This window comes from Zeus faber, assembly GCF_960531495.2.
Source record: "Zeus faber genome assembly, chromosome: 11".
Lineage (NCBI taxonomy): Eukaryota > Metazoa > Chordata > Actinopteri > Zeiformes > Zeidae > Zeus > Zeus faber.
The window spans coordinates 4,235,006-4,258,377 of record NC_137205.1 but is presented as its reverse complement, the minus strand read 5'-3'; the positions used below and the strand labels follow the sequence as shown (position 1 = coordinate 4,258,377).

The 23,372-nt window shown below is 42.9% G+C and overlaps 1 protein-coding gene across 2 annotated transcripts in view; it reads left to right on the top strand.

Moving 5' to 3' along the window:
- Nucleotides 1-502: 502 nt before the first annotated feature.
- rrn3 (RRN3 homolog, RNA polymerase I transcription factor) overlaps nt 503-23,372 on the top strand; it is a 35,542-nt gene continuing 12,672 nt past the window's right edge. Inside the window, exons 1-9 of one of the 2 annotated variants that reach the window (XM_080009951.1) lie at nt 503-853; nt 1,598-1,654; nt 5,316-5,405; nt 5,982-6,111; nt 6,840-6,899; nt 8,330-8,393; nt 8,798-8,867; nt 8,947-9,045; nt 10,109-10,204. In XM_080009951.1, the coding sequence (XP_079866077.1) occupies nt 758-853; nt 1,598-1,654; nt 5,316-5,405; nt 5,982-6,111; nt 6,840-6,899; nt 8,330-8,393; nt 8,798-8,867; nt 8,947-9,045; nt 10,109-10,204 (762 nt within the window). In that variant the 5' untranslated portion in view covers nt 503-757. The remainder of the gene's footprint in view (nt 854-1,597; nt 1,655-5,315; nt 5,406-5,981; nt 6,112-6,839; nt 6,900-8,329; nt 8,394-8,797; nt 8,868-8,946; nt 9,046-10,108; nt 10,205-23,372) is intronic. The other variant, XM_080009952.1, reaches the window with a different exon arrangement.

Sequence of the window (23,372 nt, the reverse complement as noted above, 5' to 3'; positions counted from 1 at the left end):
ACCCTTTATACTTGATTTTGATCATATCTTCTTCCATTTATTTTGTAAATTAAACAAAATAAATCTCTTTGAAACTATAATATTGGAATAACAGCTGCTCTGAGTTCTTGGAACACTTCAATTAAGCCGATTGTTATGGCCACATGTATAGTATGTCTGAAACCACAGGATATATCAAATCGTATGTGAAAATTACTGAGATGATGTTGATAGATCTCATGACATATTGTAATTATGCAAACACAGCACACTTTTCTTTAAATTGTATTTTCAATATTTCTCTTAATATATAAATATATAATATGTATATCTATTTCTAATATTTCTTTGTTTTTGGTCACATCAGCTGATACCCCCACGTACCCTTATACTCCAGTCCAGTAGGGAGCGATAATGCACCAACCAGCCGATTGAAAAACATTAAACAGGACGATGGTTTGCTTCCTGTTTTGGAAACGTTCTGCGTGTTTGGTGCTTGGCTCGAATCTGGGAAGGAGTCATGTGTGACGCAAGGGGGGAGCACGCTGGCATGAGACAAGATGCCTTTCCAGCGTCACTTTGCCACCATTCCTGGAGTTTGTTAGGGTGATCATTTTACGCAACACTTTGTGTACTATCTTTCGCTGCCAGCTGGTCCGGACAGCAGCGGATTTTCGTTGGTGTGAAAAAAAAAATTATATATATATATATATATATATATATATATATATATATATATATAAATACAGTTTGTCAGTTTTTGGTCAATTGAAAAGATATGGAGATCGAAGGTCGGGACTTCATGAACACCCCTCCCGTGAAGACCGTACGGTTCGGAGGCAGTGTCGTGGCCACGCTAGCCAAACAGAGAGAGGTCAGACCCGTACCCGATGTAGTATAACTTTATATTGTTTTATAGTATGATATTGTGACAATGATACAATATTGCTACAATACACAGTTTCCTATCATATTTTTAATTTATTTTTAGATTTATTTTAAATTGCCAATTTAAGTTTTTAAAAAAAGTACTTTTTACTACTTTATTATATCTACCTACCTACATACCTACCTACTGTTAGTACATTGTGTTGTTTGCACATTGTTCTTATCTTGTGAAGGATTTTTGTCCTTTGTTTCTAAAGATGTATCCGACTCAGAAGTTTGTGAGTCGAATCCGATTTGGCTGTTCAATGCGACTATTCTATTATCGAGGCATTTTGTGCACCTGTCTCTCTCCGACGGTACAGACGATGCCAAAACAGTTTTTATTGTAGATGTAGTTATTTAATTTTACGTCTCCTTGCAACGAAACAAGTGCGTAATGGAATGAAACCGTGCGTACTGGGGATACGTTCTCCGTGATTCACTCCCGAGCACCCCTCGCCATGCGTTATGCGCAGAAAAAAAGACTACTTGACTTGAAGAATCTCAGTCGACTGACTGGTTTCCGACTGAGGATTCAACTCGTCTCGTTGACCTTCGGGGGGCAGCCCTATTTGGTTCATTTTCTTGCACCTGACTAGAACAGAATCCTCTGAGCTCTGACCTAAGCAGTGTTGGTAGTAAGATATGCCAAGAAGTGTCATAGTCATGGTTAAACTTTGTCTTTTTGAAGGGGGACTCGGGTGACTACGACCTAATGAAACGGCAGTTGTCAGATCCGGACATTAAGGTACCCACTAAACGTCTTACATTTTGTTGGCATTTGTGTCGAAGATTTGGCGGTGTGTGTTTTATTCAATGGGTATACTAGTTGGACTTTTACAAAAAAACCCCATGTTTTTACAATAGGGCTTTCTCTTTATATTGTCAAATCTGAAGGCATACATGTTATGGCAGCATCACTAAATTGTGGCAGGGAAAAGGATTGGAACAAGATGAAAACAAGAAATAAAACTGAATTTCACTGTCTCCCTTAGAGCGTACTATCATCTCTGGGATGACTCAGCCATATATCGATATAATAACAAAATTATCAAATTATCTTTATCAAGTTCAGCAAATATAATGATAGTTGATCGAGTCAATATTTCATAGATCTAGAGGGTGGAGTAACCCCCAATTGAAACCAAGAAAGTCATGTCAGTGGTGTGTCAAAGCTTCAGATACGCTGCCATATTAATCAATGTTGCAATTCACACCAGCTCCGTCAGGCGTGCATCTACGCATCAGGTGCCTCGTGTCATGCCGCGAGGTTCCTAGACGCCTTGGCCCTATTTTTCCGTGCTGCATGCATAAACTGGAGCCTAAATCCGCGTAGAGGTCCATTCAAAGACGTATTTAGTGAAAATATTTAATCACCAAGCCTGGTATGCATCAACCACATATATAAAATCACTGATATGCGGTGGATTACTGGGTTCAATTAACAAGCTAATACATTTTCCCCCACAACAAATAAAACCTCTAAGTAAAAAAATAGAATTATTCCAGCAGGAAAAAAAATATCAGGGCCAGGAATAGACTTTAGATTTTACTTCATACTTGGGAAGTAGTTTTATAGACTTTATTGGTCTGGTATACCATACATGTCGGCAACATGGAGGACAGTGGAAGGGGGGGACGGTCTCCTTGCTGCTTGGAGTCAACTATGTGGGGTCTCTAGTCAAACTGACTTGTCAAGCAATAGATTTTTGTAGTAGAGAAATCTGTACATTTATTTATAAGGTATTTTTAAGCTATTAATGTTTTTTTAACAAATGTACAAGGATATATCCATTGCATCTTTTTCTTAATTTAATAATTGAACCACTAATAACTGATAACAAAAAAGAACCATAAAACACTTTATTACAGAAACAGATCAATAAATACACATTTATACATTGTGAAAATCTCTCTGCATCCTCCTCCTCTGGTTAATGGGACCAACCCACCGCTGCCTTCCCTGTGCTCTCCTTCGGACCCACGGAGAAGAACCGGCACCGCATTCCTCCTGTTAAAAGCCGCAATGAATTTATAGATTGTTACTCATTCCAGCAATAAAATGCATGCAAGCCAGAAGCTGCTGTGTGAAATACAAACAATGAATGCTAAACTCACAAATTAATCCAACTATGATAATGAAAAAACTTCAAATGCAAATGGTATTAAAAGCGAAGGGTTAAAAAAGAAACCAAATATTCACTTTAACCCCTTAAAGGTTGATACATTCCACAATTTGTAGTTTTAGTAGAAGGTCTAGACCAGGGGTGTCAAACTCATTTTAGCTCAGGGGCCACCTGGAGGAAAATCTGTTCTCAAGCGGGCCGGACCAGTAAAGTCAAGGCATAAAAACTTAAAAATAATGACAACTTCAGATTGTTTTCTTTGTTTTACTCCAAAAAGAACTTAGACTTCGTCTCAGTGTATCTAGAAAGCCATTAAACTTTAAGTCAGAGCCTATCTGGGATTGAAAAAAAATACAAAATAAATAAATAAAACAACTCTCTTATGTATCAAATACCTCATTTGTCATTTCCACATATTAATCCTGTGCTAACTCAACAAACCATACAAACCGAGGTAGAAACTATTCAAGAGGGTTGATTTACTCCCTGCCTTGTAGGCTACACTATTTCTTGATAGAAAAATAAAAGCTGTGCAATGCATGAACAATTTCAACAAACCAAACTTATGAACTGAAGTGACTGACATTATTATAGTAAATCACACTCTGTTCATTTTCTTTAAATTTCCACAGAAGACAATCATTTTCACAGAACTATATCAGGGTGCAGTATCTCATGCAGCATTTTAAGTGGGGTTACCCTGGCATCTTTTAGCTTTCACAAGTGCATCTATATCAGGCGTCACATCCTGAACATGTAATGTTCAAATGGGTCGGGCAGAAAGACAGGCTAGCTCTGGACTGGCTGTAGCCTACTTGTTCAGCCCCAGTATTGCAGCTCAATTTTATGCTTTGCAAAATCATCTCGCGGGCCGGATTAAACCTGTTTGCGGGCCTGATCCAGCCCGCGGACCGTATGTTTGACACCCCTGGTCTAGAGAATGCTGCTTTTGGTTCCACAATTTGTAGTTTTAGTAGAAAGTCTAGAGCCTAGACCTTCTACTAAAACAGACCAGCCCTAGACCAGGGGTGTCAAACATACGGCCCGCGGGCCGAATCAGGCCCGCGAACAGGTTTAATCCGGCCCGCGAAATGATTTTGCAAAGCATAAAATTGAGCTGCAATTTTTCAATGAATGAAACTGCTTTTCTAAATGTGTCCAGTGGGTGTCACAATAGCAATTCTGTTAAGCAAGCAAACTGTTTATACTGGGGCTGAACAAGTAGGCTACAGCCAGTCCAGAGCCTGACCAATTTGAACATTACGTGCTTTGGCACCCTCATTGCCCCAAAATGTCTCTGTCAAAAAAGAGAAAAGTGGATGCAGAGTGCAGAGTTTTCCAAGAAAAATGGTCATCCTCCTATTTATTCACAGAAGTGAATGGGAAAGCTGTGTGTTGGACAGGACAGCTCGAAGTGGACTGGTCCCGCGCTGTCAGCCTGGCTACAGATGGTGCGCCCTCAATGGTCTCAATGGCCCTCAAAGATAAAATAACGGGACTATTGTGGGAGTTTGAGACACGCTTTCAGATTTTTGGTGAACTGGAGAAAGACTTCAACGTTTTTTGCTTGACCATTCACCGCAAATGCGCTTGATCTGCCCGTCAACATCCAACTTGAAATAATAGACTTGCAGTGTGACTCAGATTTGAAGGGCAAGTTTGCCGCAGCTGGCTTGGACACATTTTATCAGTATCTCTTGCCACGTTACCCCAACTTGACAGCCCTTGCTGCAAAAGTGTTGTGCATGTTTGGAACCACATATCTTTGTGAGCAAGTTTTCTCTGTAATGAGCATCAATAAAACAGGCTCACAAACAAGCACTTGAATAACATCCTGAATTGGCTACCATTCAGGATGTGACGCCTGATATAGATGCACTTGTGAAAGCTAAAAGATGCCAGGGTAACCCCGCTTAAAATGCTGCATGAGATACTGCACCCTGATATAGTTCTGTGAAAATGATTGTCTTCTGTGGAAATTTAAAGAAAATGAACAGAGTGTGATTTACTGTAATAATGTCAGTCACTTCAGTTCATAAGTTTGGTTTGTTGAAATTGTGAGAAATAGGCCTCATAACTATTACATACATAATGTGGTCCTCAGTTTATTTTCTCTCATAAGGGGTCCTTGGTTTAAAAAAGTTTGAGAACCCCTTAAATGGGCATGCAGCATTAAACCATCAAAAATTAACTATCCTTTACTTTCACCATGTCTCCTATCTGTACCATTAGAGAGGTCACTCATCACGTCCGTTCCAATACTCGCTCCTCTTTGCCTTGCAGGATGCTCAGATCATCAATTGGCTACAAGAGTTACGGAACTGTGTGACTCAGATCAGCAAAGAACATGAATCCCTTATTCACACAATTCTGGTGAGTAGGGAAGTTCACTTGATATCAATTACTGCTAGGAGTACGGAAAGTAGGGTTGGACCAAGGCCCCCTTTTCCACATCCATTGCTTCTGAATCTTGGTACTTTTAAGCATCATTCAGGGTTTGGAGGTGCTGTGAGACAGTCTAAATGTATCCAATGGTTGAGAATTGGTTATACAGCCCCTACTGCGCTGGCACACGGCCTGTGGACGAGGCCTCTAAGATTTCCTCATCTATGTAAAAGTTATGTACTTAACTCATTATTAACAATTAAAACAATTCTGTTTTGAATCATATTTTTAATTACTCATATTACTTTTAACAACTTCAACAACAAATTATAACAAAAAAATCGCTTAGCTTGGCTCACGGTAGGGATGGCGAACAGATAATCTCACAAGACCAAGCCACAACTAACACATTACATACCACAATAACCAGCTAGCCAAGGCTCTGTTAAATCAACAGAAGAGCCAAAGCTATCAACGTAGCCAACAGTGAAGCATATATGTGTATAAGTCACTGCTTTGTGTTGAGTTTTGTGTGTGTGCGTGCCTGCGTGCGTGCGTTCTCAGAGTCTTTCATGGCCGAACCGCAGCCCAGGAGTGGCAGAGGAGTACCTTGCCTTCCTCGGAAACCTGGTCTCGGCTCAGACTGTCTTCCTATGTCCCTGCCTCAAGATGCTGATCTCCCACTTCACCCCCAGTAAGGCTGTCCAGCGGAAAGAGCACCGTGTCTGTTCCAATTACAGATGGCGGGTTTCCTGCCGTCTCTACATCATTCTTACTGCATTGTTGACATAGCTTTTGATGTAAATCTTGAGGTTAGGGCTGCTCAGTGTAATGCTGCTCATTCTCATAAAAAAATGCTTGCATAACTAAAGCAACACATACATGATACCAGCACAACATACTGTAGTTGTAATCAGTTGCCATTTAATCTTTAATTTTGCTACTCTGGAAAGTTTTATGTTTAATCTGACAAAGCAACGAGTAAATCAATTGCTAAAAATAACAAACACACACGGTCTTCAAAATGATCTCACTGAGAATTTCAGTACCTGTATCAATATTTTGTGGAGGCATTTACCCAAGAGCAAGACTCAGTCCAAAATGTAAAGGTGTATTTGCACTCTAGAGGAGGTTAAATATTTGTTTTAATTTGGGATTTAAAAATCCAAATGCATTCTGATAAAACTCTATTGATGAGCATTTGGTCATTTTTCTTTATAGGAGACATCCTTGCTGGACAACTTGCTTTATCTATGCTGAAATATCGGACATGTTTGTTGTGGTTGTTGGTATCAGATTGATTAGGGCTATTTTAGCCTGGTATCAGACTACAGTATACAATACAGTTATCTATACTTGTATTATTATTATTATTATTATTATTAGTTTTGGCATTCTTAATCTCTTCCTTTTTACAACTAGAGAGAGTGACATTTTGCGAAGGAGGAGTTGACGTCTCGGATTCGGACAACGAAGACGAAAGTAAGTCCTGTGACTTTAGAAATGGCAGAGATAACCACCGCTTTGCTTTCAGGATATCTCAAATAGTATTCAGTCGGGGTGTAACAATATATTGTGGCACGGAATCTTGTGGTACAAAACTTGACGATATGCAACATGCAGCTGAAAATTGATCACGATATGCATTTGCAGCTCTGTTTCCTGCAACTAGTAAGAGGAAAAAAATATCCCGCAGAGCATTGGAGTTAAAATTCTTGTAATTGTTTGAAATTCATTAATTTAGTCAAACATCATCAACATTTTAAAAGGTTATTTATTTCATAAAAGTGATTTCACATAAACATTTGCACTCACTGTTGTACTTTAATTAAAGGGCAACTTGCAGGTTGGCATACCCAGTGAATTAATGTATGGGGAGATAATGTAGCAATTCAATTTAAGAATTTTTCAGGTATTTTTTACTATACAGCTGATAGAGTCATTTTTGTAATACGATTATCCACACCAGCCTAAAAATCGGACATTGCAAACTGAAATGTGACGTCACATGGGTGAGACTGGACAGAGCTAGTGTTACAGTGAATAGTAAGTACAAGAGAAGCGGAGAGATGCTCAGTGTGTTTTTTTTAAATATTTATATTTATTCCTACTTGTATTAAAGTAAAAAAAAGCAGGAACATGACTAATAGACCGTTCCGCTTAATCCCACAGGGAGCGGTGCTGCTGCTCCTGTTCCGGAGGTTCCGCTGCAGAACCACTCGAATACTCTTTACTTCTAAATGATGAATTGTAAACACATTACTTCACCATACTAACTAGCTGTGAAACTGACTGACCTGCCGACAACCACCCTGCTACTGCGCTGTGGCAGTGAGACTCACACCTGTGACATCACTGACAAGATGTTAGAAAAAAGACTAAATTAAAATACCTGCATTTTCGCTGTATTTGCTCCTGCCCCTGCTGCCTGTAAAAATATATATAATTTTTTTCAAACCATTTTCTCCATAAGCCCAAAATTGTAAATTCATTCAAAAATGTAACCCGATAGTTGCTCTTTAAATGTTTTTGCACATTTAATGCCAAAGGAAAATAAGAAGGAATCGAATACTATTTTTTTCCGTTAGAGAGGGGTGGGTGGGTGGGTGGGTGGGGGTGTGTGTGTGTGTGTGTGTGTGTGTGTGTGTGTGTGTGTGTGTGTGTGTGTGTGTGTGTGTGTGTGTGTGTGTGTGTGTGTGTGTGTGTGTGTGTGTGTGTGTGTGTGTGTGTGTGTGTGTGTGTGTGTGTGTTTGACTGTATCGAACAGTATTTCGCATCGAACCGTTCGCTTGGTGTATCGTTACATCCCTATTCTTTAGGGCATTGTGTTTATTATAAGACCAGAGTTTGAAGTTATGATATTGTCCATTGTGTTCACTAAATAGTTGTTTTTTTGCCTTGCCTTTTAATAGACCTTCTGATACATTTTGATCGGTGCCATCAGGCACTACAGCTCATCAGCAGATATGTCCCATCGTAAGTCACTTATCGGATCATGAAACTCACTTATGAACCAGAAGGTTCATTGATTGCATATGATGATATTTCACCGGATGTAGTAGGTCATCCTGGTACTGTGTGCGCCACTATTTGAGCATACTGTGGTTTCAGATATACTGAACACTACTAAATAGTAAGCTATTATGCCATTTTGGACACAGCGGCAGCCTTTTAGTTTGCTTTTAGTTTTGCTTCCAAGAGTACATTAGCTTTAGTATGTGGTAACGTTTCACACAAAATGTACGGCAAACGCATTCATTGATAAGTGTATGTTTAATATGCGAAATATCCATCCTGCTTCCTTTTTTGTTTGTTTGTTTATTTTAAACACAGACAAAATACGACTTTTCCTAATTATGGCTCTGCCTCTCTCCACTTAGTACCAGTCGTTTCCTGATGCCCATTCTCAACGACAAATTCCCTTTTGTGCAGAAGTCCTCCAAAACTTTGGTGAGAGGCTGAGATTTCTTAGTAGCTTAATATTGAAAAAAACCTTATTTATTATTAACTGGTTTATTATTCTTTACAGGAGTGCTACGTCCATAACCTCCTTAGGGTGACTGTGTACATGCCATCCATTCGACGAGACGTATTAGAGGTCATCATTGGAAAGATGCTCAAACTGGACGTAAGTGGTCAACGCTTTTATGTAAAAAATGTGTGCCGACCTGCAGACACACCTACAGAGCTAAAATCACTGAAACAAGCTCAAGGAGGTATCCAGGAGTCCCAAGACATTTTCCAGATCCTGGGAGAATCATGAAGAGATCTCTTGTCTTAAGGGTCGTTAAGTGCATGCCAGTCATTTGACTTCACCTGTTCAGAAACTCTTGTGATCGGTTCAGACTAATCTAAGAATCAGGTTGGTTTGACATTGGACATCATTTGTAAGTATTTGGTGTATCCCTGCTATTAACGGTCGACCACACCAGCCCCCTCCCTTTCCTGCGACCTATGTTGGTTTACATTACATTTACATTTAGTCATTTAGCAGACGCTTTTATCCAAAGCGACTTACAAGGGAGAATAACATTCAAGCTACATTGCGACAGAGATAAGTCTAACAATAAATACTGCTAAGTAGTGCTAAGTATTTGTAGGTTAGGAGAGGAGGTACTCACTGAAGAGCTGGGTCTTCAAGTGCTTCTTAAAGAGAGAGAGGGAGGTCCCTGCTCTGGTCATTTTTGGCAGCTCGTTCCACCAACGTGGAACTACAAATGAGAATAGCCTGGATTGCCGTGGCTGTATGGCCTATTTGTTACTTGGCAAAAGATTGTGTCTGTTATCTAATGGATATGATGTAGAAGAAGAAGAATCTTTACTGATCACATGACTCACTACAACACATGCATACACACACACACACCTTGGATGGTGGCCGGTGAAATGAGGCCTCTGCATTTGACCCATCCTGGCTTGTCCTTCCTCCGGTGGGGCAGCCAGGAGCAGTGGGCAGCATTCAACGACGCGCCCGGGGATCTGGTTCCAAATGTCCATCACTGGTCACACGATGATGTGTGCATGCTTTTGGTGAAGTGGAGTTGAAATCCAATTTTTATTTATTTATGAGCAGTTTTCATGTGCAATGACCAATTATTGCTGTCATTTCAACATGTTTGCAATTGTTTTGTAAGAAAATCGGCATATCAGATCTTGTCTGCAATTCATTTTTGTTTTGTTTTTCATTTAAGGTGAGCGCGCCGCGAGAAGCAATCGAGGTGGCAGAGGAGAATACCCTAAAGCAACGAGGAGATCATGATCGCACAGAGGAGCGACTCTTCAACATGGTAACAACTATTACATTAGACACTTTTATCCAAAGCGACTTACAATTGTTCAAACACCGACGGACGCAGCCATCAGGAGCAATTAGGGGTTAAGTGTCTTGCTCAAGGACACTACAGCATGCTAGCAGGAGGAGCCTGGGATCGAACCAGCAACCTTTAGATCACTAGACCACCAGCTCTACCGCCTACTCTAACACATTGACCTGCAAGGTCATGATTTGGGTGGAAGCGTGATGCCTCTTAAATGAGCAATAGTCAACTTTCCCCCCTCAGGCAAACTTGTCACTTTTTGGGGAAATTTGCCGTTTTGAAACAAAAATTGGCCACCTACATTATTCGTTGAGATCGGATGAAGAAAATATTTGGGGGGGGGGGCTTCAATCCATCTGTATGTAGATCTCTCAAAATGCTGTCACCTGCCTTCAAGATAAACAACGAGGGCTTGGACATGGACATACAAGCTGTGTCCCATTTCAGGGGCTGCAGCCTGCATTTTAAGACCGAATGCGTGATACTGAGATGACAAAGTGCTGTCCCATTCCGGAGGCTCCTTCAAATGTAATTTTGAAATACAGCCTCGTTTTCCCCAATTTGAAGGCTTCAACGTTTGAAGGTAACGTATGTTTCGTAGTCCTGAAAAAGTCAGATTAGTGACGGTCGCATTGTGTCGAGAGGACGCTGGCATGTTTTGTTGCCGCTTCTCACCTGCGTGTTTGCGTGTCTGTTTTAGTTTGTTTCTCATCTCCCCGAACTTTTGGCTATCACTACTTCAGTTTTGACCCACTGCTGCAACTACCTGAGGCTATTTATTTTTGTTTTTCTGCTGAAATTGGATCAACGGCTTGCCGTCTTGTGAGCTCCCAGCCCTGTCATCTCACTGCTAGCCCTTCCTGCTAGCTAGCGTCGCTACCACCGCTAGCGCCGCAAGCTGAGATAGGCGCTCACCTGTTGCTGAGATGGTGCTCTCCTGTTGCTGAGATGGTGCTCCTAAAATACTCCGCATTGGAACTCATGAATCTCTCCTATCACTCCACTCTAAACTGCCTTGCCGACATTAAATCCATCGAACTCCTGCGCTCCCCTTAGTATTTCCACAGGGCTGCTCGCTGTAAATCTGTTTACTCAGATCGCACAATTCCATCCATAATGTGGAATCGGCAGAGGCAACGTCATCATAACAAATCCCCTGTTCACTCTGTCTGCAGTCGCTGGTCTGTGTTGACAGGCTCGTTCCTCCCAACTGGCCTGCCTCGCCTTCCATAGTTAAAACTGCAACATTTATGCTACAGAATGCAAGATCTCTCAGCAACAAATCACTACTCATTTATCAACGGAAAATTAACTTTCTCTGTTTAACAGAAACTTGGCAAGTTCAACAGGACTTTATTACACTCAACCAAGCCACCTCCCTGGATATGTCTACATGCAGAAGTCCCGCTCCATAGGTCCTTGTGGTGGGCTGGCTGTAATACACCAGACCAAACATCACCTCTTTTGAATGTGTTGCATTCTCTCTAACTGCACACCCACAGGTTGTCCTCATCTATCGCCCCCCTTAAAGTCTCCACCACCTTCATGTCTGAGCTGTCTGAACTGCTTACCTCAATCTGTTCCATGTCCCAATCGACCCTTCTGCTGGGGGACTTCAACATCCACATGGACTCCACCAGCTGTACGTTTGCCACAGATATCCTGTCACTGTTGGACTGTTTTAACATTACACAGCACGTTCAAGGTCCCAGCCAAGCCAAAGGCCACACGCTTGATCTGGTGTGCACCACTGGCACCTCTCCCTTCTATCTTCAGTGCCTGGACCTGGACCTGGCTGCTTCTGACCACCATGCTGTCCTGTTCACTGTTCCTGTCCCCCCGCCCAGGCAATGCGTTAAACGCACCATCACATTCAGGAACCTCAAGTCATTGAGTACACCAGCCATGATCAACACCCTCCGACATCCCCCTGACACCAGGGTGGATGGCCTGGTTGCCCATTACAACTCTGCCCTGTCCCTCAGCCTCAGTTCTCTTGCCCCCTTCAAAACCCGGACGGTCTCCTTCACTCACCCTGTCCCCTGGTACACCTCTGTACTCCACACCATGAAGGCCAGCGACTGTCAGCTGGAGAGGCTCTACAGAAGATAACGCCTCACTGTCCACCTTTGAGGCCTTCAAACAGCATCTGACAACCCCAACCACTACAGCCTGATCTCTAACCTTCTGTTCCTAAGCAAAATCATGGAACTAGCAGTTGCCGCCCAACTTCAACAGCACATTTACAACCATGAGCGTCACGAACACCTTCAATCTAGATTCAGAACTCAGCACAGCACAGAGACCGCCCTCATTAAAATCACTAACAACCTCCTCATTGCTGCTGATGCAGGCTACGTCAGTATCCTCATCCTCGACACAGTCTCTCACACTATCCTCCTCAACCGTCTATCCGGCTACCTTGGCCTCTCCGGTACAGCACTCTCCTGGTTCCAATCCTACCTCACCAACAGGAAACAATTTGTCACTATCAGAGACTCCTGCTCCTCCCTGGCCCAGTAGACCAAGGCGCGCCTCAAGGCTCCGTGCTTGGGTCCCTCCTCTCACCATTTACATGCTCCCTTTTGGTCAGATCATACGCAAGTGCTTCCTATGCTTCCACACCTACGTAGATGACACCCAGTTATACCTCAGCACAAAACCATCCACGCGGCTCCCTCTCAGTCTCTTCTCAACTGCCTCCACGATATCGAAGTCTGGATGTCATCAAACCTGTTCAAACTCAGCAATAACAAAACTGAACTCATGGTTGTGGATCCCAAGGCACTGCCCAAGAAGGTTGGAGATCTGCTCCTGGTTGTTGATAGCTGCTCCATCTTCCTATTCCTATTCCTTCCTCCTTCCTACGTTTAAATTTCTCAACTGATTTCAATGTGTAGTTTTTATTCAAGATTCAAGAGGTTTATTTGTCACATACATACAGTATACACACGTTCCTACATACACTACTAACAAAAAGTTAGGGATATTTGGCTTTCGGGTGAAATTTATGAAAAATGTAAAAAGTTCACGCTACAGTGATATTATATCATGAAAGTAGGGCATTTAAGTAGAAGCATGCAATGGTGATTTCCTCATCTCAAACAATTTATTGAAACAAAAGCCAACAACAGTGGTGGGTACACCACAACAAAAAATGTCAGTCTCAATAACTTGTCATGTGCCCTTGAGCATCAATTACAGCTTGACAACGACGTCTCATGCTGTTCACAAGTCGACTTACTGTCTGCTGAGGCATGGCACCCCACTCTTCTTGAAGGGTGGCCCTTAGGTCAATGAGGTTCGGGGGTACAGAGTTACGAGCCTCTACACGGCCACTCAGCTGATCCCATAGGTTTTCTATGGGATTCAGGTCTGGAGAAAGTGCAGGCCACTCCATTTGAGGTGCTCCAGTCACCAACAGCCGTTCCCTAATGATGCGACCTCAATGAGCTGGAGCATTGTCGTCCATGAAGATGAAATTAGGCCTGTGTTGTTCATGCATGGGCACAATGACTGGATTAATGATGTTATTCAGGTAGTATGCGCTTGTCACTGTACCATTCACAAAGTTTAGGGCAGTTCTGCATTGACTAGAAACACCTGTCCACACTGTAACACCACCACCACCCAAGGCTCGTCTGGTGACAACAGTGGCTGATGCATAGCGCTCTCCTTGACGTCTCTAACATCGTTGGCGGCCATCATTTCTGCTCAACGTGAATGGACTTTCATCAGAGAACAGCACTGAGGCCCACTGGTCCCTCATTCAGCGTAAATGCTCCCTGGCCCATGCAAGACGATGATGCCTGTGCCTGGTGGCGTGGTCACGGACCCTTGCAGGTCGTCTAGCACGCAGACCACGCTGATGTAAACGGTTTTGAATGGTCTGACGTGACACTTGGGTGCCTCTCACCTCCCTTAAATGTGCCTGGAGTTGAGTGGCATTCATCATCCGGTTCCGCAGGGCATTGTTCACAATGAAGCGCTCATCAGTGTGGGATGTGGCTGAAGGACGTCCACTTCTATGCCTTTTTCTGACTCTTCCAGTCTCTCTGTATCTCAGTTGGAACCTGCTGATGACACTCTGTGACACTCTAAGCTCAGTGGCCACTTCCCTCTGAGAACATCCTGTTTGAAGCCTCGCAATGGCAAGGTACTGTTGATCAGTTGTTAGGTGTCGTCTTGGTTTCATGATGTCAAAATGTGAACAGCATGATGACGAGGACTGTTTAAATACCAATTCTAATTGAACCAGGAAATGTATTGGTCGATGTATGGATCAAACACCTGTTGTGAATTTTGCCATTCAGCTCCTTGTTAGAGAACAGCAAGTTGTGCAAAAAGTACTGAAACATTGAACAGTTGGATATGTGCATTCAAAAGTTTAGAGAAGGTCAAATTAAAGTTCACCTGTAAAGGTTATGGTGCATTTTAGGTTCATCCTGAAATTTGACCCGAAAGCCCAATATCCCTAACTTTTTGTGAGTAGTGTATGTGCAGTGAAATAAGTTCTAATTTGAACACAATAGTTAACCTAATTACTACCTAAATAACTAACAACTTACCGATTCCTAAAACGTAATGCAGTTAGTAATTAGAATTAATTAAAAAAAAAAGACTCAAAAAGGTAATACTGAAACAAAATAAAAATGAAGGGAATAGACTTATGTATATGGGATAGGCTATTTGTAGATACAGATATGTGCAGTAAAGTGGCATGTGAATAAAGTGAGGTAGTGTGGAGATATACAGTACAGTATACAACAGTACAACACAGCAAACAGAACAGCAATACAGCGCAGTATGCTATAACCCAGTACAGTGATACAGAATGCAGTACAGTATGCAACATACAGTAAAGTAAGGCAATGGGGCCTATGTCTCAGTGAGCACCCCTGGTGAGTTCAGTGTTACCAGACCTTATGGCTTGTGGGAAGAAACTCTGTCTTCCCTTTCAGTCTCTCTGTCCTCGCTGTGAGACTGTGGAGGCGCTTCCCCGACCGCAGTAGCTGGAACAGTCTGTGTTGGGGTGGTGAGGATCCTTTATGATCCTGTGGGCTCTACTACTACACCTCCTGGTGTATAAGTCCTGCAGGGAGGGGAGGGTACTTCCAGTTGTGCGTTCGGCTGAACGCACCACCCTCTGCAGGGCCCGCCTATCCTGAGCAGTACAGTTCACAAACCAGGCAACGATATTGCCTGTCAGGATGCCCTTCACTGCTCCAGAGTAGAAGGACTTAAGCATCCTCACTGAGACCGTGAATTTCTTCAGCTGTCTCACCAGAGTGTCTGTGTGTGTGTAGTCCATGTTAAGTCCTCTGTGATGTGGACACCCAGGTACTTGAAAGGTTATATTATATTGCTATATAATAAACTAAATATTATATTAAACTAATGGAACTATTATATTAAACATTATGTTAAATGAAATGTTATATTCAAGGATCTACATCGGGAGTGTCAAACTCATTTTCACACACATCATTATTGTCATAACTGTAAGACTGTATAAATGTAACTACTCCTTAATATATGATTAAATAACTGTCTCTGCATTTGATTATTTATTCAAGTGTACAAATATTGTACATGCATTTCTCTCAGGCCAGCAATCCATGTAAAAATATATGTAAGCACATTGCTGTGTGTTATTATAATATAATTCCCTTTAATTTATCAGGTTAAGTAATCCACATTACTCCATCAATCAAAGATCAAACTTTTCAAGTTAATAACAAAGGCAAATGTCATCAAACACAAGTTATTACATCACCTTTGTTCAAAACGAGAGGGCAGAACTATGCTACAACAAATAATTGTGAGCTGCCAAGAACATGTGTGGCAGATGTGGCATTTTACAAAATCAAATGGCTGCAGAGGGCATACATCCAACTAATGAGAGATGGTTTTGATTACAGTAAACATTTGGCTGCATGAACACATACACCTGTAAACACACTGAATACATTGCTACACATACAAAGTAGTATATGTAATTAACTCAAAATAACAATAAGGGTTGTCTCAGTTCACAACTATATTGGTCAGGTTCTGGGTGAAGTTGATGAGGTGATGCTGCCTGGCCTTGAACACACAAAGTTCATCCTTCCTCACCATATCACACACCATCCTCATCCATTGATCATGTTCTGAAAATAACAACAAACACAAAACAAAATGCAAGCACAACCATTTAATTGCACAAATATTACACTGTACTTATTTTTGGTTGAATTACATTTTATTATATTTTTAATTTTTTTTTTTTTTTTTTTTTTAAATGCTTACCTATTTGTTTTCTGGCCAGATGTCTGACACAGTTTTCCCGTGGTTAGTCTGTCAATGTCTGGCTTTAGGTCCTAGCAGCATGGAGGTTGTCATCGGTGATGCGTGATCTGTGCTCGGTCTTGTTTAGATTCATTATTGAAAACATCTGTTCACACAGGTAGGTGCTCCAAACATGGACAGAACACAGGCAGCAGGAATTCGGAGCTGTGGCATCAAAGTAGGGGGCAGTAGAGGGTAAAAGTCCTCCATTGCCGCATCCTGGAACTTTGCTCTCAGGCCACTATTGCTGTGAACTTCTATTAACTCCATCTGAAGGAGATGGGGTGCACTGTTGACATCGGTGGTGAAAGGATTGTGAAAGATGGCAAAGCCTGAGTGCTGTGTTCTAAAGTCAGAGAAGTGCTGATCAAATTCATTAATTAACCAGTTCACTTTGGTAGCCCACCGAGCGCATGAAAAAGCACCGGGAACTGAGGCTGCGATCTGACTGACAGGGAAGTGGGCAAGATTGTCCTGTTCCAGTTGTGACTTTCATAGGTGCAGTTTACGCTGGAAAGCTGTCATCATGTCGGACCTCTGCGTGATGACTTGTTTGTGTCCCTGCAGCCTCTGATTCAGTTGGTTGAGATGCTCCGTTATGTCACACAAAATAACAAAATTACACAGCCAGTTTATCATTGTGACGTGGCGCCACCCATTAGCGGCAGCCTGCACAGGCGCGCCAGTTGATTATGCACATTTTTAGTATTTTTATCCCTCTTATGTCACTATGTCTATCAAAAACTCATCAGCAGTGATCTCCTACGGCAGCGATTCACTCGTGGATATAAAAATTTCCCTGGAAGATCAACTTTGGGACTTTTTATCTGCGGATCCAGAGTGGTCCCCGGAGATCTTACGCACCAACGGTCTCAACAACAACAATGTAGCTGCTGTTCCACGGCACCACGTTAAACGTGGCGGCATTCGGGTCAGAATGAGGACGCAACCTTACCGTCCATCTCTGCCAAGCATCATTCTTGCTAATGTCCAGTCCTTGGAGAACAAGATGGATGACCTTCGAGTGAGGATTACATTCCAACGGGATACGAGAAACTGTTTTCTCCTCTGCCTGACAGAGACATGGCTGAACCCACTGGTGCCAATGAAGCCATTCGTCCAGCCGAGTCCTTCTCCGTGTTCCGCGCCGACAGGTCGGAAGAGTCTGAGAAGTGGAAGGGTGGAGGCGTCTGCCTCATGATAAACAGCCGCTGGTGTAACAATATCAAGACTCTCTTCCGCTCCTGCTCGCCAAACCTGGACCAGCTGACCATCTCATGCCGTCCATTCTACCTCCCCCGGGATTTCAACTCGGTCATCATTACAGCAGTTTATATTCCACCGCAACAACAACCGACACAGCACTATCGGACCACCAGCATGATGTGTTGTGCGGACTTCAGAACAAACATCCCGATGTGGCTGTTGTGGTGAGAGTATTGTGAGAAGAGGAGCTGTGGAGAGACTTGTTGATCCAGACAGCAACGAGGACTGTGGTGGTTTGGACGTCGGAGGTTACAACTCTGAAAAGTCCTTATCACCGCGTTGATTACACTGTGCCTACTAAGACGTGTTGTTTATTTATTTACCTTTGTATGGAAGCCTTGTTCGTTTGTTTTTTTAGTTGTTTTAGTTATTCACATCAATTGTTTAGTTGTTATTCACATCAACTAAGGTTCGCCTATAACAAGGCGAACCTTTAAAAAAGTTTGGCCTAATTTCCATCAACACATCACGTGTGCTACCAGGGGGGATAGAACTTTGGACCACTGCTACATAAATACAAGACCGTCTTGCTCCCTGCTTTCAGGAAATTGTATCAGTCCACTACTTCCTGTTTATAAGCCGTGCACCGCGTGTGAAACTGTAGCGTCGAAGGATGTAAAGCGTCGGTCAGACCAATCAGAGGCCACGCTTACTGACATAGACTGGGGCATGTTCCAATCAAGTTCCAGTGATGTCAGTGAGTTTACGGAAGTAGCTACGTGCTTTATAGCTATGTTAGCGGATAGCATCGTTCCCATGGTGAAAGTTCGGATATTTCCGAACCAGGGACCGTGGGTTGATAAATCCGTCCGTGGCACTCTGAATGCTTGCACGCCCGCTTACAACATGGGTCTTGTATCCGCAAATATGGACAGTTAGAAAGCGGTGTTGAACAATCTGCTTAGGGTGGCAGATGGAGCAACGGGACACCAGACGCTTGTGGCAGGGGCTACAGACTATTACGAACTACAACAGCAGCTTCTCCCCAGAGACGAGTGTGGACGCCTCCCTAGCCAACGAACTTAACTCCTTTTTCGCACGGTTTGCATCTGGCAACAACACCGCTAGCTCGCCAGCTAATTGGAGTTACACCGCTGGGGATGAGTGTGCACTCTTTGTCCAACCATGATGTCAGGAGGGCTCTAATGCAGGTGAACACCAGGAAAGCTGCGGGCCCATGGCATATCTTGGCAAGTACTGAAGATGTCCATCGTCATTCCTGTCCCGAAGATCGCCTCTCCAGCCTGCATGAGTGACTTCCGTCCGGTGGCCCTCACCCTGGTGGTCATGAAGTGCTTTGAGAGGCTGATTAAGGATTACATCTGCGCCTCCTTCTCCTGCACCTTGGACCCGCTGCAGTTTGCGTACCGGCCGAACAGATCCACAGTCGATGCGGTCTCCCAGGTACTGCACACTACGCTCACGCACCTGGATGGCCGGGAGTGGGCCTATGTGAGATTGCTGTTCATCAACTATAGTTCAGCTTTAAATACCATAGTCCCCACCAGACTGGCTGTCAAGCTGCAGGAGCTAGCACTGAGCCCTCTGCTGTGTGCCTGGACCCTAGACTTCTTCTCACCCCGGCTGCAGGTGGTTAGGGTGGGGAGGCACATGTCCAGCTCCCTCACCCTGAACACAGAATCCCCCCAGGGCTGCGTCCTCAGCCCCCTACTGTACTCCCTGTACACACATGACTGTGTGCCCAGGTCCAGCTCCAACACCATCATCAAGTTTGCTGATGACACCATCGTGGTGGGCCTGATCACCGACGACGATGAGAAGGCCTACTGTGAGGAGGTGGCTGACCTGACACTCTGGTGCCAGGACAACAGCCTCCTCCCGAACGTCAGCAAAACTAAGGAGTTGATTGTGGAGGGGATTACAACTGAGGACACACGCGCCGTTGGTGATTAATGGGACTTATGTCGACAGGGTGAGCAGCTTCAAGTACCTAGGAGTCCACATTTTTTAACATGGACTTTACCTACAGACATTCTGGTGAGAAAGGCGAGGCAGTGTCTTTACCACCTGAGGCAGCTTAAGAAATTCAGGGTCTCAGTGAGGATCCTCAAGTCCTTCTACTCTGGAGCGGTGGAGAGCATCCTGACAGGCAACATCACTGCCTGGTTTGGGAACTGTACCGCTCAGGACAGGCGGGCCCTGCAGAAGGTGGTGCGTTCAGCCGAAAGTACCACTGGAACTTTTTCTGTGTCGTACTGTTGTATACTGTAATGTATATCTCCATACTCACTATATTCACATGCACTTTACTGCGCATATCTGTATATACAAATAGCCTATCCCATATATATAACTCTTATTCCCTTCTATTTTGTATCCCCACTTTGTGTTATCTTTTTGAGCCTTATTTTTATTTTATTTGATTTATATTATTCTATTCACTAACTGCGTTACGTTTTAGGAATCAGATACTTTCAGTTAGTTAGCTTGGTAGGAATTAGATTAGCTATTATGTTCGCTTTAGTAACTATTGTGCATAATCTCTGGGGGCATTGCAAAGACATTTCACTGCATATACAGTATGTATGAACGTATGTATGTGACGAATCAACCTCTTGAATCTGATAGTTCAGACAAGGGTTTTCCTTTACTTTGCATGAAAAGCGTCCTCAGCCCCCTACTGTACTCCCTGTACACACATGACTGTGGCCAGGTCCAGCTCCAACACCATCATCAAGTTTGCTGACGACACCGTGGTTGTGGGCCTGATCACCGACTGCGATGAGAAGGCCTACCGCGAGGAGGTGGCTGACCTGTCACTCTGGTGCCAGGACAACAGCCTCCACCTGAACGTCAGCAAAACCAAGGAGCTGATTGTGGACTTTAGGCGAGGATCACAATCGAGGACGCACGCGCCCTTTTTGATTAATGGGACTTCTGTCGATAGGGTGAGCAGCTTCAGATATCTGGGAGTCCACGTCACAGAGGACTTAACATGGACTGTTCACACAGACACTCTGGTGAGAAAGGCGAGGCAGCGTCTTTACCATCTCAGGCAGCTGAAGAAATTCCGGGTCTCGGTGAGGATCCTCAAGTCCTTCTACTCTGGAGCGTTGGAGAGCATCCTGACAGGCAACATCACTGCCTGGTTTGGGAACTGTACTGCCCAGGACAGGCGGGCCCTGCAGAGGGTGGTGGGTTCAGCTGAACGTACCACTGGAACTACCTTCCCCTCCCTGCAAGAGTTATACACCAGGAGGAGTAGTAGCAGAGTCCGCAGGATCATGAAGGATCCTCATCACCCCAACAACAGACTGTTCCAGCTACTGTGGTCAGGCAAGCACCTCCACAGTCACACAGCGAGAACAGAGAGACTGAGACGGAGTTTCTTCCCTCAAGCCATTAGAACTGTCAACGCTGACCTCACCAGGGGTCCTAACTGAGCCATGCACTAGGCTCCACTACCTACTGTACTGTATGTAGCATACTGTACCGCATACTGTATCACTGTTCAGGGTTGTTCGTGATGCCGTATTGTCGGCCGTACTGTTGTATACTGTGCTGTATTATCCCAAACACTACCTCACTTTATTCACATTCACATGCCACTTGAATTCACAAGACACTTTAATGCACATATCTGTATATACATAAGCATATTCCCTCTATCCATTCCATTTTATTTCATTTTATTTTTATTGTATTTTATTTTATTCTATATATTTTTATTTTATTCTATAAGTATTCAACCTCCTGTATTACGTTTTAGGAGTCAGTTAGTCGGTCTATTAGAAAGATTTTTTTTTTTTTTTCCTAGGACATATTGTGTGTTATCACCTGGTGTGTTGCATTACATTTCACTGTATGTATGAAAGTATGTATATGTATGTGACAAATAAAAATCTTGAATCTTGAAGAGCAATTTCTTCCTTAAGCTCAAAAAAATCGCTTGAACACCGCGCTCCTACTCAGCCACCTTACTTTTTTATTGTATGGTACATCTCCATGTTCCGAGCCCACCTCCTTCAAAAACAGCTGGAACTGGTGGTGATTCAGGCCACACGCCGAATGAAGTTTACTGTTTTCATGACTGTGATCATTATAAAATCCAGTTCCACAACCTTTTCACACAGAGCTTCTTGGTGGATAAGGCTATACTAAGTTATCAGAGGTGTGTGTATCTGTGTTGTCTCTGCTTTCATCCACAGCTAATGATAAAGCCAGGTAACTGCCTGTCTCTTCGGCCAGCTGTGTTGTCAGATTGCCTGCTAGTTCCTTAACTCTCTGCGATGGTGTTTCTTAACAAACTGACATTTTTCAAAGTGTATCTGGTCGGGGCACACCTGCTCACATACCTTTAGCATGCACCGCTTCAAAAATGCACCATCTGAAAAACACTTGGAACCTCTGGCGATTTCTTCAGCCACAATAAAGCTAGCTTTCACTGCTGCATCATTTTTGGCTGTAGCTTTTGTAAACATATTCTGCTGCCATTGCAGTCTGCCTTTTACTTCTTGGACAATTTGATGTTTTTCTTGGAGGCAAAATTCAGCATACTTAGCTCCGTGTTTGGTGTCGAAATGCCGATGTAAATTGTATTCCTTCATCACCAACACTGCCTGGTAACACAGAACACATACCGGTTGCTCCTTGAAGCACAAACATGTAGTTGCTTTCCCATCTTTCATTAAATTGCCTTCCTTCTGCATCAATTTATCTCTTTTGGACATTTTGGGATTATTTGTTGAACTTTTTCACTCCATCACTTGTTAGAAAACCGCTTTAGTTAAACGCCGATATGGAAACACTGCAATCTAGCGGCAGGATGCCGTCATTTCGTGGGTCACAAAATCAACATGCAATCATATGCCTTTAAACGCCGATGGGGTCATTATTCTATAGCTATTACACTGTACAATCAACATCAACTTTATAATGATAAATAAAAGCAAAAAAGTTGTCAATTGCCCCCTTAAGACCAAGTTTTGCCCAACCATTACGTCTATGTTTACGACATTACTAAATGGAATGGAAAACTGGTACTTCTTGCGAGAAATGCTTTAGGCTCTTAATAGCTAAGCTTACTTCTGCTAATGGAAGCTATGATTTTGGATTTTAGTGTTTTATAAAGAGGTGTTAAAAGGTATATTTGAGCAAGGTGGGCATGTCTCCTCTCGCATTATTGACACTAGTAGCCCAAAGTGCGGGGGTATGTTTCCAGCCTTAACAACCGTTGAACAGTCCAGTCCAAAATCACTAGAAAGTATGTCAAATATTAAATATAATCAAAATCTTGAAAATGAATCAATTATGTAATTATAGCAAATCCTGAATCATGGATAAATAAATAATGATAATCAAATAATGTAGAAACCCATATAGACAGAGAAATGTACATAATCATTATACATTTACATAAGAAATGAGTTCTTTGCATTTGACCCATCGTAGTATCTTGCGTATCTAGGAGCAGTTGGCTACCTAAGATCCTAAGATACTAAAGAAATGTTTACTAGGAAAATTATGTTAAACTAATGTAAACGTGAAGAAACTAAGACAGCGATGGAAGGCATTAACATTA